The sequence below is a fragment of the Eublepharis macularius genome, chromosome 11 (genome assembly GCF_028583425.1).
Source record: "Eublepharis macularius isolate TG4126 chromosome 11, MPM_Emac_v1.0, whole genome shotgun sequence".
Taxonomy (NCBI): domain Eukaryota; kingdom Metazoa; phylum Chordata; class Lepidosauria; order Squamata; family Eublepharidae; genus Eublepharis; species Eublepharis macularius.
In genome coordinates this window covers 89,738,158-89,754,923 of record NC_072800.1, presented here as the reverse complement: position 1 = coordinate 89,754,923, position 16,766 = coordinate 89,738,158, and the positions used below count along the sequence as shown (strand labels likewise).

At 47.7% G+C, this 16,766-nt stretch overlaps 1 protein-coding gene across 1 annotated transcript in view; it reads right to left on the bottom strand.

Moving 5' to 3' along the window:
• The window catches only part of LOC129337975 (vasoactive intestinal polypeptide receptor-like), a 156,724-nt gene extending 140,836 nt beyond the window's left edge, over positions 1-15,888 (bottom strand). Inside the window, exon 1 of the mRNA XM_054992007.1 lies at positions 15,686-15,888. Within this exon, the coding sequence (XP_054847982.1) occupies positions 15,686-15,745 (60 nt within the window). The 5' untranslated portion in view covers positions 15,746-15,888. The remainder of the gene's footprint in view (positions 1-15,685) is intronic.
• Between the last annotated feature and the right edge of the window lie 878 nt (positions 15,889-16,766).

The following is a 16,766-nucleotide window of genomic DNA, read 5'->3' as shown; positions in this document are numbered from 1 at the left end:
GGAGATCTCCAACCACCACTTGGAGATTGGCAACCTTCCTCCACCCACAAAAACCTTCCTTGATTGCCTGATTAACCTGAGGGGGCAGAATTAAGAATGCAGGAAACAACAGGTCCCAGACTTACCTGGGGGCCAGGTTGCGGGCAATGCAAGGGAGGCGAGCGGGGAGACAGCATGGTGGCCGCCATGTTGTAGAGGGGCGGGGAATGACCAGGGGCCAGGGTAGCATGCCCAGGCGCATCCCGTGCAGGCCCCTGGTCTGGGAAGCTGGCCCCCGCACCTCGGCACTTGGCCCGTGGCGGCATCCCACTCAGCCCTCCCTTTTGTCACAACTTTGGAGTGCGTAGGCTGTGGATTGGGCATTGGGCACCCATCCGATTGGGGATTAACAGGGCCCTTGGGCTCAGTTTCTCTATTACGGGGATCCCCATAAGGGGTCTGGGGAGTGAGGAATGGCCAGTGCGTGCCCAGTTGGGGACTGTTAGCCCGCCTCACTCCCACTCCCCCATGGCAGCATTCCACTCAGCCCTCCCTTTTGTCACAACTTTGGAGTGCGTAGGCTGTGGATTGGGCATTGGGCACCCATCCGATTGGGGGTTAACAGGGCCCTTGGGCTCAGTTTCTCTATTATGGGGATCCCCATAAGGGGTCTGGGGAGTGAGGAACAGCCAGTGCATGCCCAGTTGGGGACTGTTAGCCCGCCTCACTCCCACTCCCCCATGGCGGCATCCCACTCAGCCCTCCCTTTTGTCACAACTTTGGAGTGCGTAGGCTGTGGATTGGGCATTGGGCACCCATTCGATTGGGGGTTAACAGGGCCCTTGGGCTCAGTTTCTCTATTATGGGGATCCCCATAAGGGGTCTGGGGAGTGAGGAACGACCAGTGCGTGCCCAGTTGGGGACTGTTAGTCCGCCTCACTCCCAGGTGGCAGGGGGATGATTCACACAGGGGTGTATACCCACGCGGCATCCCACTGACTGTCATCTCATGTCCCCCTCCCCCAGCAGCGGTCCGAGGGGGCGTGTGGGTCATCACCTTGGCAGGCGGGTCAGCCGATGCTCAGATCTGTGCCCTATGCACGCTTTTGCTCCCTGAGCTGTAATCTCAATAAAGTCCTGGCCTCTTTACCTCCAGCACTGTGTCCGTGGGTTTTGTCGCCGTGCCCCATCCCCGCTCTCCTCCCCCACTTCGCACTCGCCTGCAAAAAAAGAATCCAAAAATTGAGTTCTGTCACCACGTACAGAGAGACATGTGAGTTTTGCCAACGGTACGCTCTGGGCATTGAAAAGACAATATGTTCCGTTTGGCTCCGAGTCAGGGTGGATTTACGTGGTTGTAATTCCACTGGCAGAGACTGGATGATATTTTAACAGTCAACAATGCACTCCAACTGAAGCCTGATGGAAATATGGCACTCAGTCAAGATCCTTTTTGCGTCTTGGCTGAATCTCTCCCTACTGTGTGTCCTTTCGGGGAGGGCTGGGGGTGTGCGGAAGAATTCCACAGGCAGGTCCCGCCACGGAGAACAGACTTTGCCATGCCACAACCACAGCTCCAATTTAAACAGCACACTTGCTGCCTGACTCGACCGACAGCAGTTTGGGTGTGTGGAATAGGGGCCCCAACCTCCAGACAATGCTTGGAGATCTCGCAGAATTACAAATGATTTCCAGGTGACTTAGATCAGCTCCCCTGGAGAATATGACTGCCTTGGAAGGTGGACTTTGAGGCATTACACCCCACTGAGGTCCCTTCCCTCCCCAAATTTCACCCTCCCCAGGCTTCACCCCCCCCCCCCAAAATCTCCAGGAATTTCCCAACATGAAGCTGCCAATCCTAGCGTGATATCAGGTTGGGTGTTTGCTGCGAACCACCACTCAAGCATTAGTACATCCAGTGTAACTCAGAAGCGTGTGTTTTCAACATTATTTGGAACACCAGCCATTTTGCAAACTGCGACTCCAAACAGCTTTTTCAAAAGGCTGAGTTAGTTTTATTGAGAGTGTATGAGTGTAGGAAGGAGACTGCAGACTGCCATTTTCAGGAGGGCTTTCAGATTATAGGGCTGTGTTATAAGAAATAGCTCAAAAAGGTACCTTGGTAGGAACAGGAACTATAGACTAAGCTATTGGGTACTATCTAGCAAGGCAGATACAATGTATAGTTCAATATTTCTAAAGATATATTAATTACTTACACTTTAATTCAGAAAGGTTTCATCTATGTATTCGGCTGTATGCTAGTTTTTCAAATTTGCAGCTGCCATACCCTCTTGCATGTGTTTTCATTGAATATCGTAACTGATTATCATGTTGTATTTTTGCTCTGTGAATGTCTTGGCTATTAATTATTGTATTCACTTGTAGTATGCAGTCCTCCTTGGATGTCAGTGAGAAAGGTGAACAAATAGTAATAATAATAGTAATGATAATAATAATAGTCCACCTTTCTCACAGAGACTCAAGGCAAATTACACAGTGTACAAATCAAGATGGGTGGCCGTGTTAGTCTGTCTGTAGCAGTAGAAAAGAGCAAGAGTCCAGTAGCACTTGTAAGACTAACAAAATCTGTGGTAGGGTGTGAGCTTTCGGGAGTCACAGCTCACTTCTGCCTTTGAAGAAGTGAGCTGTGATTCTCGAAAGCTCATACCCTACCACAAATTTTGTTAGTCTTATAGGTGCAACTGGACTCTCGGGGCGTTTTCACATGTCCAAAGCCTCTGGAAGATCATGCGAAACTCACAGCATGAAGTGTCTTCCTGGTGTGATTTCCCGGCACAATTCCGTTTAATGGCACATTTCTGACATTATTGCCCCATTAAAGGGGATTGTGCCGGGAAATCACACAAGGAAGACACTTCATGCTGTGAGTTTCACACAATCTTCTGGATGCTTAAGGGCGTGTGTGAAAATGGCCCAGTTCTTTTCTACTAGACAGTGTATGTTATTACAATCAACAAGATGGAACATCCAAAAAACAACACAAGAGGATTTGGATTGGAGAAATCTGGACCCAAGCAGAACTCAGCCCATGCACATCGAAATCACCCCCTTCTGAAATGACTTTACTGTTTAAATAAAAAGGCCACTGGGGTTTAACGACATGTATTTTCATGTAAGGGCTTGGGCAAACTCAGCTCTCAGTTAAGAGAACCTAAACTATCCCACCCCAAGACTTCCAACAGGTTTAAGACATGCTGTTTAAAGTTTTTTTTTTTTTGCAACACCAGCCTCGTAAATCACAAGCAAGACAGCCAGCCCTAAGAAAATCCAGATCACTCCATCAGGTTTCCGTCTCCATCTGTCTTTCGCACTGTGTGCCGAACCACCTTGGCTTTTCTCCCCCAACACGCCGGTAAGACGTTCATTACAATTTTTATTCTAATAGCTCGACAACTCTGACAAGGAACAGCTGCGAAGAGGGGACAAGCTCTGGCTCCTCTCTATCCCACAGCAGCAGAGCCTCGTATAAAAACGGAGAACTCTAAGCAGTGCAAAAAACGAGGACTAAAAATAAACCTCTGCTGAAACAAAGCTGGAAAAGGAACATGCACGGGTGCGGTTTGTCGTCCGATTGCAACAGCAGTGACCGGAACAATGGAAGTCAATTGTTATGAGCATCATTTGGGACGGGGGCGGGCGGGCACACAAGCTGCCAACTTTTTCAAAAGACGAAGGCTCTGACTTGAAAAACAGGCAGAAGTTCAACCAGGGAAGCTGCTTCCCAATGCTAAAGAAATATTAACTTGTTTCAGCATGGCTTGCTCCCAAGCAGAAGAGTCTTCTCTGTAAAAGGGAGTATGCAATGAGAGTTGCCAGCTCCAGGTTGGGAAATTCCTGGAGGTTTGGGAAACGAAGCCGGGAGAGGGCAGGGTTTAGGGAGGGGCCCCAGTGAGGGATAATACCATAGAGTCCACCCTCCAAAGCAGCGGTTTTCTCCAGGAGAACGGGTCTCTTATCAGCTGGAGAACATTTGTAATTCCAGAAGATCTCCAGCCACCACCTGGATGCTGGCAACCCTAAGAAGAGTTTCCAGGACCTTCACTCTCCCGGTGACAGGTACATTGAAGCCACTTCTGAGAGTGACATCACTGCGCCCACGGCATGTCAGGCCAGGAAGTTGTTTTGCCCCCCCCCCCCCGGGACCCATTCCTAGGGTTGCCAGCCTCCAGGTAGTGGCTGGAGATCTCCCGGAATTGCAACTGGTCTCCAGGCCACAGAGATCAGTTCACCTGGAGAAAATGGCTTCTTTGGGGGGGTGGACTCTATGGAATTATGCCATGCCAAGGTCCTTTCCCTCCCCAAACCCCACTTTCCCTCCAGGTTTCACCCCCTAGATCTCCAAGAATTTCCCAAGTTGGAGCTGGCAACCCTACCTGTTCCCCAGCCCTTTCCTCCTGACATCCAGGTGAGTGGTGGAGGGGAGAAGAGGCTGGGAGTAGGGGATCTCCTGCACCCACCACAGGACTTGGCAGCTCTATCTCTGGGTCACAGAGATCATCTCCCTTGGAAAAAATGTCTGTTTTGGAGGGTGGACTCTCCAAACCCTGCCCTCTCCAGGCTCTACCCCCAAGATCTCCAGGAATTTCCCAACCTGGAGCTGGCAACCTTAGCACCAGGGTCTGTCTGTGCTTCATGGCCTATATTTTGCTCATCTGACATGATTTATTTTCACCACTACAACCCTGGCTGTGATTAACAACTGTATTTACGTGTGTGTGTGTGTGTGTGTTATGTGCCGTCAAGTCATCTCCGACCTCACTGGGCATCCCATGCTGGTGGCTGATCTCATAAATCATGCAATTCTTCTCCCCAAAGAGTTTAGTCACACAAACGGGGCCCCAGAGCTAGCAGGTATCAGTATGGTGCATCTACCTTTTATGCGAGGTAATATGATGGGTGCCCTGACCTGGACAGCCCAGGTGAGCCTGATCTTATCAGACCTCAGAAGCTAAGCAGGGTCAGACTTGGTTAGTAATTGGATGGGAGACCTCCAGCGAAGACCAGGGCTGCAGCGGCAGGCAATGGCAAACCACCTCTGGTAGTCTCTTGCCATGAAAACCCCACCAGGGGTCGCCATGCATCAGCTAAGACTTGAGGGCACACTCCATCACCACCATCCAAATACTAGCCAGAACTGACCCTCTGATGGCCTCCTGTTGGGTAGCAGCAGCCAGGAAGAGCTTGGACTGTGCCTTGGCTGTAGACCTTCCAGGGTCATCTGGTTGGCTGCCAAGCAAAACAGAATGCCAGGTTAGACGAGATCTGCTCTTACACATGAGAACAGGGACAGCAGACGCAATCCTGCTCCTCCTATGTGCCTCCTCTCTCTGGGGATAACCATTTATGAACATTCCTAAGTGGCAGGGCCCTGACCTGGATAGCCCAGGTGAGCCTGATCTTGTCAGATCTCAGAAGCTAAGCAGGGTCGGCCTTGGTTAGTAATTGGATGGGAGACCGCCAACAAAGATCAGGGTTGCAGAGGCAGGCAATGGCAAACCACCTCTGTTAGTCTCTTGCCATGAAAACCCCACCAGGGGTCGCCATGCATCAGCTATGACTTGAGGGCAGTCTCCACCACCAATACGATGGGTGTCCAGAATATTAATATTCTGACATAAGAAAGGGTCAGCTTTGCAGCTGTGGCAGCCATTGTAAATTCTGGATAGCCCTTGATCAGAGAGTGCAATTCCCTTCTAAACTCTAATAAAACCTCTAAAATATGACAAAATTTCCCAAGGGTTTGGAAACAGGAAGCATCAATGTGGCGTGGCACAGCGCTGAAAAAGATCCCCCAAATAAATATTAGGCCTTCACTGATGCAGAAGAGGAGCAACTCGTAATGTGTTTGTTTTAAATTCAGAATGCCAGACCCGGGGTCTTTTATCAGTTAGGGCGTAATTCATTTGGGGTTAAGACCAAAAGAAGTGCTTTGCTGGCTTATACCCAAATTCAGCTGGTTTGCATTAGCAGCAAAACAAACAAATGAATCCTATAACACAGCCAAGAAATTAGGTGGCAGACCCAAAGCCACTACAATTTACCTGTGGCTCACCTTGGCTCAGTTTTATCCGAACACTGCAAAACTGCACCTCTTTTTCCATGGCCCACCCAATAACTATGCTTTGATTAAAAAAATCCAGACAACAATATCATTGCAAAAAGTTGACAATTTCATGTCTCAAACACATGTTAGTATACGGAATTCCAGCTGGGAGATTTATCATGTCCTTTGTAACACAGAAATTATACAAAATTGTCAGAATTTCCCTTGGCTAGTCGGTCTGAAATTAAAAGAGTCTGGCCCAGAAATATTTGGAAAAACTCATGATTGCACATTGCACACAACAAGGGCCGATATTTCGCGTTTTCCCCGCAACGTGGCGCGACGTTGCGGGTGCAGGTTAGCCATCTGGAAACGGCCAAGGAGGCACATAAAAGGCTATGAGCAGGCTTGCTAACAGGCCTAGAGAAACGTGTCTGCCCCCTTTTGTAGATGTGTTGAAATGGACCACTGAAGATCTTCATGGCATGGAGGTAAGTGACAATCCCTTGAGCTTCTGTTAAAGAAAGTAGTAAAGAGTCCAGTAGCACCTTTAAGACTAACCAACTTTATTGTAGCATAAGCTTTCAAGAACCACAGCTCTGTCAAATGCATGCATCTGACAAAGAGAGCTGTGGTTCTCGAAAGCTTGTGCTACAATAAAATTGGTTAGTCTTAAAGGTGCTACTGGACTCTTTACTATTTTGCAACTACAGACTAACACAGCTAACTCCTCTGGATCTATGTTAAAGAAAGGACATCCCACCCACTCCCCAGGAGCTGAGCGTTTTCTGAAAAACATCACCATGAGTAGAAACTTAATAATAATAACATTCAATTTATATACTGCCCTTTAGGACAACTGAATGCCTACTCAGAGCAGTTTACAAAGTGTGTTATTATTACCCTCATGACAACCAGCCTGTGAGGTGGGTGGGGCTGAGAGAGCTCTGAGAGAGCTGTGACTCGCCCAAGGTCACCCAGCTGGCTTCAAGTGGAGGAGTGGGGAATCGAACCTGGCTCTCCAGATTAGAGTCCTGCTGCTCTTAACCATTACACCAAACTGCCTCTCGTAGAGGCCTGAAGTTGCCTTCTGGCACTCGTATCAGAGCTTTGCTGCCTCTGACTATGGAAAAGAGTCCAGTAGCACTTTTAAGACTAACCGACTTTACTGTAGCATAAGTTTCCAAGAACTACAGTTCTCTTTGTCATGCATCTGACAAAGAGAGGTGTGGTTCTCGAAAGCTTCTGCTACAGTAAAGTTGGTTAGTCTTAAAGGTCCTACCGGACTCTTTTCTATTTTGCTACTACAGACTAACACGGCTAACTCCTCTGGATCTCTGACTATGGAGTTCGCTGTAGTCATCATGGCTAGTAGCCACTGATGGAACGCTCCTCCACAAACCTATCAAACTCCTTGTATTCTATCCACCCAATTCCTCCACCTCCTTCTTGCCTCCAGCGACCTACAACCAAAGCATGTCCTCATCAGCTCCCAAATTTGCAAGCCCTGCTGTCCCACTGCTGCTTCTTCCATTCCCGCGACACTCCTGAGTCTCATGAGAACTTATGAAACACAAGTATATATGCAGAGAGACAGCATTGTATAGTGGTTAGAGTTTCAGAATAGGTTTGAGAGACTGGGGTTCAAATCCTTCCTCTGCCATGAAGGCCTGATGGGTGGCCTTGGGACAGCCACATGCTCTCGGTCTAACCGCAAGGTTGTTGTGAGGATCAAATGGAGATACTTCAATCTGGCCTGGTGCGAAACACAGGAGTGCTTGCAGGGCTTGTGCAGTGATATCACTTCAGAATCAGTGAAGTAAGCGCCGGCAACCCTAGAGTAGAAACTCTCCTTCAGTGGGTAATTCAACCATTTGTAGAGTCAGGGAATCCAGGTTTTAATAAAAAGCTTCAAAAACTGTGTGTAAGGGAAGGGCAGAAGCAGCGGGCAGGCAGAAGGCAGGCCTACACGCAACACTTGCTCCCAAGATCTATTGATTGTACGTCCAGAAGCCTATTTTGGAAGAATTAAAACGTCACAAACAAAAAGTGGCTGGAGTGTTAGAGGGTTACGCACATCTCCCATTGTCTGAAATATGCAACTGTTCTACGGACACTCAGTCACTGCCTAAACTCTAATGAACCTTTTATTGCTAAATGGATCTGTTCCCCCAAATGAGAATGCAAGCTTTCAGATTTCACAGAGCGCCTCAACAGTCACCAAATGCCATTCCTTTAACCAAACACTCAAGAGAGCAATTAGCGGTGCCTGTAGCAGCGCCCGAGGGAAGGCGCAACAGCTTCCGAGTGTTTGTAAGCGAAGCAAACAAGCACAGTTTGTCAGAATGAATAGAAATGTGGTCCCATTTGGCCCTAAAAACATCTTGCCTCATTAAGTAATTAGTTTAGAACATCTTTCAAATGGATTATTAACTTAAACTGCAGGGCTGAGCTCCAGAACTAGATTTTCTGTACCAGCATTTAGCCACAAGAGTCACCAGCAAAAATAAAGACTAGCCCATCTGGGCATGCGTAGAGAGCTTTTCATTCTCCACTGGAAAAAATACAACCAATGTTTAGACATCTGGCCTCAGCATCTGCTTTCAATGCCAACACTCAAGCTACAAATATAAGGAAGAGCCTCTGAGGGCATACAGAGTCCCCCCTCTAGCTGAGATTAGGGGAAATGCTGCCAGGTGATTGGGCACACACACACATGAACCTTGGCACTGTGTGCTCTCCTTTCTTTAAGGAACTGGTGGGAGAAAGTGCCATGAAGTCACAGCTGACTTATGGCGACCCCTGCTGGAGTTTTCAAGGCAAGAGACTAACAGAAGTGGTTTGCCACTGCCTGCCTCTGCAGCCCTGGTCTTCTTTGGAGGTCTCCCATCCATTTACTAACCCAAGCCGACTCTGCTTAGCTTCGGAGATCTGATGAGATTGGGCTTGCATGGACTATCCAGGCCAGGGCTCTTTAAGAAATTAGATCCCTGCTAAGTCAAAAGGAAGACAAATATTTCCTTCTTTCCAGCACACAAATTATATACAATGGGAAGAGCAAACAGCCTGGTTTCTGGCTGGTCCTTTATGCTCCCATAGATCCTCTGCAGGCGGGAGAACTCAGAAGTTCCAGATGGTAAAAGTTCCCTTCTTCTACCAGCGTGCAGAAATGACAAAAACAGAAAACCGAGTGATTCATTGCCTGCATTCCCCCAGCGACGTATTCCACCCCTTGCGTTTACATTCCTACAGAGATGCATCATGTTCTCCTGGGAGACTGTTTTTCAGCACAAGATATCACACTACCAGGCAGCCCTTCTGCCCTCAAAAATATGCTGCTGGTTACTCAAGAGCGCTTTATAGTGCCGTACATCTCTCCGAGACAGATCTGGATGTAAACGTGCAATCCAGCCACTGCCTCTAGGACCACTACGTTCTATGGCCGGAGACCCGCTGTGCCACGCCACACAACCCCCCCTGCTCCGTGGCCAATTTATTTCACTGGGGAGCTCTCACCCCTGAAAATGCGGGCAATGGAACGGTTACGATTGGGGCTTTTACAAAACACTTCCATGTACAAGCACAGCCACCAACTTATGCCAGTATATCAAAATGGACTATAGATCAAGATGGGTAGCCGTGTTAGTCTGTCTGTAGCAGTAGAAAAAAACAAGAGTCCAGTGGCACCTATAAGACTAACACAATTTGTGGTAGGGTATGAGTTTTTGTGCGCTATAGCTCTCTTCTTCAGATATGGTATCTGAAGAAGTGAGCTGTGGCTCACGAAAGCTCCTACCCTACCACAAATGTTGTTAAGTCTTATAGGTGCTACTGGACTCTTGTTTTTTTCTACAAAATGGACTATGTCCATCCTTAAAAAAATTATTAAAACAAAATTGTATTATAGTTAACTTGTATTTGATAGGTGTCCTAGGACTGTGGTCCTTGGTTGTGGTTTTCTGTTGGGGACCTCCCCTCTTTGTGGTTTGTAGTCTTATACGTGCTACTGGACTCTTGTTCTACAAAATGGACTATGTCCATCCTTACAATCAGGATAAGGTTAGAGAAAGAACCTCTGTTTTATAAAGATGTGTTGCAGTGTTCTGATGGTTCCCTTTGGGTGCCCAGCGCCGGGTTGGGAAATTCCTGGAGATTTGGGAGGGGGGGGATCCCAGGGAGGGTGGGATTTGGGGAGGGGAGGTAGCCCAGTGGGCTATAATGCCATAGACTCCACCTTCCAAGGCATACATTTTCTCCAGGGGAACTAATCTCTGTCACCTGGAGATCAGTTGCAATTTCAGGAGCTCTCCAGCCACCATCTGGAGGTTGCCATTCCTAGCTCCCTTCCAGTGAAGTACGGACCACAAGTATCATAGACAGGTACACTGAAACAGGCTCCTTTCGATTGCAATGCTTTGCTTATCCCCATTTAAGAGAAAATGAAGAGTGTATTGTCGGGCATTACTAGTTTGGGGATTAAACCTGACCCCATCTCTGGTGACCCCGACGTCCTGGCAAAAGGACAGGCTTTGTCCTTATCACCTACATCACAAACTGTTTACTCGTCCCATTTAATGGTACATTGCCTCTGTATATGGAGGTTCCATACAACCGCAGACTGAGCTCAGTTTCCTGGTAGCATTAGAGTATGGCGAAAAAAATATATGCAGAATCTAGGACTTGGAATTTGCAACTACAAAGATCAAAAGCAGCCACCATGACAATCTCAGAGGATGTGCAAAATTGAAGCGTGCAGGCTTTTGCATTTTTCAGAACTGTTCATCGGTCTGGATAGTAAAAAAAACAACAACACAAAAAAGAAGGGAAGGGGGGAGAAGTTCCAGGCCACAATCTTAAGGACCAAATTTGATTTGGTGCAGTGAGAACACCAGTGTACTGTAGTTGTCAGACTAGGATCTGAGCCACCCAGGCTCAAATTCCCACTCTGTCATGGAAGCATGTCCGGTGACCTCAGGCCAGTCGCACGCGCTCAGCCTAGCCTACCTCACAGGGTTGGTGCGAGGACAGAACAGAGGAGAAGAGAATGCTGTCAGCCACAGTGGGTTCCCCATAGGGAGAAAGGTGGGGTATAAACAGAGTAAAATAAATAAATTAGTAGTCAGTTCGGAAGAACGAATCCTGACTTTGTGTACTTCACAAGATATGAAGCCTGATGGCCCTGAACCTTATACTTCTCAGGCTTACCCACTTCAAAGAGAAAACAAAATTAAATAAATAGCCAATTGGAGAAGTGGATGGTTGCAAGCACAAAAGAGCTGCAAAGGACAGCAATTGCCTATAATATGCTGTTCAAGTCAGGAGTCTAATGGAAAAGATTGGATTCAGCAAGACACACAGAGAAGAGGAAGGCTCGATTCACACATGCCTAGGCATCAGCTGAAATCCCTGCCCTTGACTAACGGCAGCTGAATGTGGGAACTGCCTCCACTGAAAAGCACTGCATTAGAGGTTGGGTTGCCAGCCTCCAGGTAGTACAATATTAAACTATAAACAACAATTACTGTTTAATATTATGCAAAGTGCCAAGTGCAAAAACGTACAATAAATACTTAAGTGAATGAATAAATACATGCAATAAATACTATATCCAAAGTCTGTCAGTCCAATATTCAAAATTCAATATGCTTCAGTACGCAGTCCAGTATACAGGGAGCGGAGTACTAGGAGGTGCGTCTGGAGGTAGATGTGATGGTAAGTGATCTATAGTCGAAGGTGGGAATAAAGATGCCAAGGGGCGTATTGCCGACGGGCTTGTGCTTGCAATTCCCAATTCCCGTTTTGTAATATTACTTCCTCTTGGGCGATAATCACCAACGCTCCTGCTCCCATAGTACTCGAATGGACAGTATGGATAACAGTATGTTAATTGTTGTTTATAGTTTAATATTGTATTTCCCGGTTGTGTGTTAGCTAGTGTTGTCTATAGCACTGGTGGAACTCCCTTTGCTGCTCAGCCTCCAGGTAGTGGCTGGAGATCTCCTGGAATTACAACTGGTCTCCAGGCCGCAGAGATCAGTTCACCTGGAGAAAATGGCTACTTTGGGGGGGGGGGTGGACTCTATGGAATTATGTCATGCCCAGGTCCTTTCCCTCCCCAAACTCCCTTTTTTCCAGGTTTCACCCCCCAGATCTCCAGGAATCTCCCAACTTGGAGCTGGCAGCCCTAATTAGAGGTGAAGAAAAAAAATTCCTGTCCTGGATCCTCAGATAGCTTTTTAGAAGGATTAGCCACATTCCTGGAAGAGATTGCTTTGGATGCCTATTGGCTACGATGAACAGAACATTCATGTCCAGAGACGGTTCTCCTAGGAATAGTCGTTGCTGCTGTCCTCTTGCGCTGCCCAAGAACTTCTTGGACGCATGTCGTGGCCCGTAGCTGGAAACAGAACGATGGACTATATTCCCTTGACCAGATCCAGCAGTTGTGTTCAAATTGCCCGTTTCAATGTGCAAGTCTTCATCAATATTGCAGTATTCAAGCATGTATACTTGGCACAGAATACTGGATCAAACAAAAAGGTGGCAGAGTACCAAAACATCTATTTCAGGACAGGTGATCACTCCTGAATAATTGGCTATTTTCTCCCTCTCTTTGTAAGCTGTATGTTCAGGGATGCAGTGGGTTAAACAACAAAAAAAGAGCCAGGACTACACTCTTACCATACACTGACCAGAGAGTAAATCCCATTCAGATTAGTGGTGCGTACTTCTGAGCCAACCAGATCACACTGTACAAATATTTTACATTACTTTTTATATTCCTCTTTGTACCCATTTTACAGAAGAGGTTGAGTTACTGAGACACGCATATGCCCACAGCACAGGCAGGATTTGAACTTGTATCTCTCAGATATATCCATTCCAATGTTCTACCTCATTACACAGAAAAAGTCTGATGAAGCAGACAATATGTTAAAAGCAGCAAGAGCTTCCTGAAATTCTAAAGTTTACCTGGGGGCAGGGGGGGAGTGAAGAGCCAAACTAAACCTCAGCATTTGGTTACCTCTGGCACTTAGTTGTTCCACTCTGTATCCCTGCTGTCTACCAACTAGTATATTCTCCAGGGTAAATCTATTGCATAGCCCAACAATTAGAATAAAACTCCAAAGTAAGGGAAAGGGTAGCCTATATTCCAAAGATAATATCAAAATAATATAGATTAAATAATAATAATAACATTAATAACAGCAACATTCAATTTACATACCACACTTCAAGACAACTTAATGCCACACTCAGAGCAGTTTACAGATTATTATTATTATAGGAAGTAACAGCATTCTATCAGTTGAAAGGTTTTCTTGCAGAGGACCCATTTAAGTGAATAGGAGTGACAGAATCTTAGAATCCTAGAGTTGGAGGGGGTCTTACAGACCACCGAATCCATCTAGTCCAACCTTCTGTCCGATGTAGGAACAGCCTAAAGCAATGTGGGGGAACCCACCGCATCCCTAGGCAGCCGATGGCGGGGCAACGGCTGCTTTCCCTCTTCAAACGTATCATTCAAAAGCATCAGGCACAATTTGACCCAAGTTAGCATCTTCTAGGAGGTAACTAGACACATATGCAGGGGGCCTGGCTTCATTCTGCAGCCACAGCGCTGGGATATTTAATCCTCCCTTCTCCACACACCATATCCCTTATGCAAATCCCCCATCATCAAGCTACGTAACCACATGGCAGTAACTAAACACATAACCATTACAGGACCTGTATCTCCAATGGGAGAAAGAGTTCTCCAAGAAGTAACTGGTTTTAGAAAGACAGTAAGAAGGAGAAGGTTAAAGACTTCTCTCTAATGTCACAGCCTCTGTCCGAGTCAGCCTCCTCTACTATTCTCTCTCAACATCCCAAAGACAGGAGAGATTTTCTTTCTGGATCTCTTACAGCACACCTGGTAGGATCAACTCCAGCCACTTTCAACGGGAAAGAACACTTGAATTCTCCCACTGAAATCCAAAGGGCTTGGGGGAAACCCATTGAAAAGTTCTGTCTCGAAAGCAAATCAAACACCCAAGAACGTGGTGGCAGAATACTTCTTCCTACACCCTCAGGAGGAAAGTTTCAGGTGTGTGGCCACGTTGGTCTGTAGATTCTCGTCCAATACCACCCTAAAGACCAAGTAGATTTCCAGGGGATGAGCTTTCGAGAGTCGCAGCTCCCTTAATTTTCTTCCTCATTAGGAAAATTCTCTTCCAGGGTACCAGATCCAAATGGCAAGAGTTAACTTGCGTTAAACCCTTGACCCAAAGCAGAGTTCAACAGGCTCTAGGTACATCTTCTCGAGACTGGTCTGATTGCACTATGAAGATTCAACCCTGGAACATTTGCCCCAAGAAATCATGGAGAACAAACAGCCCTCCCAAGTCCCCAGTTCGAATCCAACCTCTGCCGCAAGCTTATTTGGCAGCCTTAGGCAAGTCACTCACACTCAGCCCTTGGCAATACCGGGAAAATAAATTCAGCCCACCTTCTAGGACTGTCATCAAGACAGCATCAAGAACTAAGTATTATTACTCTAAATAAAATTCCTGTGAGCAAAGACAGAGTGCATTTCCCTCCCCACCAGAGAGAAAAGACAAAGAGTGCCCATCTATTTAGACTTTTAGGGAATTCAGGTCTGTTTTGTTTCAGGTGGGTAGCTGTGTTGTTCTGCAGTCCAAGCGCAAGATCTGAGTCCCGTAGGGCTTTGAAGACCAACTAGATTCCCTGGATATGAGCTTTGGCAAGTCAGAGCTCCCTCCAAGAGCTTTCTCTCTGTTGTTTAACACATCACTCTTAGAATTACCATCTTCTGGGTATGGAGTAAGGATCACTGTGTGTGTATGTAGTGGGGACGTAGTTGTGAATCTCCTGCATTGTGCAGGGGGTTGGACTAGATGACCCTAGAGGTCCTTTCCAACCCTATGTTTCTACGCATTGCTTGTGCTCCGTTTCAGCATTTCTTCGACTCTTTATTGGTTTCTCGCTAGTTCTAAATTTCTGCAAAACTGCATTGGCAGACCCGATTGCACCACTTCTAAACTGCCTGCGCTGACCCGCGCTGTGTCAACCGTCTTGAGTCTCCGTGAGAAAGGCAGACCATAAATAACATAAATAAAAATATCCTGGCAACCGAGTTGGTCTTTAAAGCAACACTGGCCCCAGAGCTATTTAGACCCTGCTAAAAACTGATCATGCACATTAAAAAAAAATAGACGGGAGAATCACTCCCTTCTAGGGTTGCCAGCTCCAAGTTGAGAAATTCCTGGAGATCTAGGGGGTGAAACCTGGAGAAAGAGGGGTTTGGGGAGGGAAAGGACCTTGGCATGGCATAATCCCATGGAGTCCAGCTCCCCCCCCCCCGTAGCCATTTTCTCCAGGTGAACTGATCTCTGTGCCCTGGAGACCAGTTGTAATTCCGGGGGATCTCCAGCCACTACCTGGAGACTGGCAACCATACTCCCTCCCGAGCCTCCTCTTGCAAAACCTGGCGCTTGGCAGCCCGTGCCAAGCGCTCAGCGCCTCTCCCGAAGCGAAGCCGCCTCGACCCCGAGCCAGCCAGCCCGGGAGCTTCCAAGCCGGGAGCGCAAAGCGTGCCCATCTGCGCCTCTCCAACCCGCCCGCAGCGAGACTCACCTCGGAGACCAGGTAGCCGGAGAGCGAGACCCAGAACCAGAGGCTGCCCGGGCGCCCCATGGCTCCTGCACAGGCGAGCCAGCCCAGCAGCCCCCTTCGCAGCCCTGCCCGGCTCAACTTCTCGCCCGGGAGAGGAACTCGCGCATCTCGCAGCTGGAGGAGGAGGAGGAAAAGCGCCGGAGCGGCTGCGGGACCAGCGGAGAGGCAAGCAGCGCTCCAACGCGCGTCTCCGACGGGTTTCCCTCGCCTTGGCCCCGCCCCTGAGGGCGGTCCCGGCAAGGGGGCGGGGCTCTCCTGCTGGCCAATGCGGGGAGGCGAGGCAAGGCGGGGTTCAGGTAGGGTGTCTGGGATGGAGAGGGTGGGGAGGGACTGCCAATTCTGGAAGGGGGGAAAGGAATGAAGTTAGATGAGATGGAATATAACAAAATGAAACGAAGACTGGTAGGGCTGTCCTAGGCTTGCCAACCTCCTAGGCGGGGGGGGGGGGGGGAAGGGGGGCAAAGAATAGAGAAAAACACCATGTACAATCAAATAACTATATCATTATACAGAGCAAGCCTGGTAAGTCTGTCTTTAGCAGTGGAAAAGAGCAAGAGTCCAGTAGCACCTATAAGACTAACAAAATTTGTGGTGGGGTATGAGCTTTCATGAGTCACAGCTCACTTCTTTAGACACCTGAAGTTACACTTGGGATTAGGTAGAAGGGCTTCAAGGACAGCTGGCACTGCCACCGGTGCCAGCTGGTGCGTCCGATGAAGAGAGCTGTGGTTCTCAAAAGCTTATGCTGCAGTAAAGTTGGTTAGTCTTAAAGGTGCTACTGGACTCGTTTCTATACTGCCGCCAGTGAGATGTAAACCCCGTGCATCTTGAATTTTGGAAATTAATCTTTGACACTCTGCACATGTTCAGATGTCGACTCTCCCTTACTACATCTCTAATGCTAGCCCTAGGAGAGTTATCTGAAGAAGTGAGCTGTGACTCACGAAAGGTCCTACCCTACCACAAATTTTGTTAGTCTTATAGGTGCTACTGGACTCTTGCTCTTTTCCACTATATCATTATGGAAACTTCTATAGAAAAT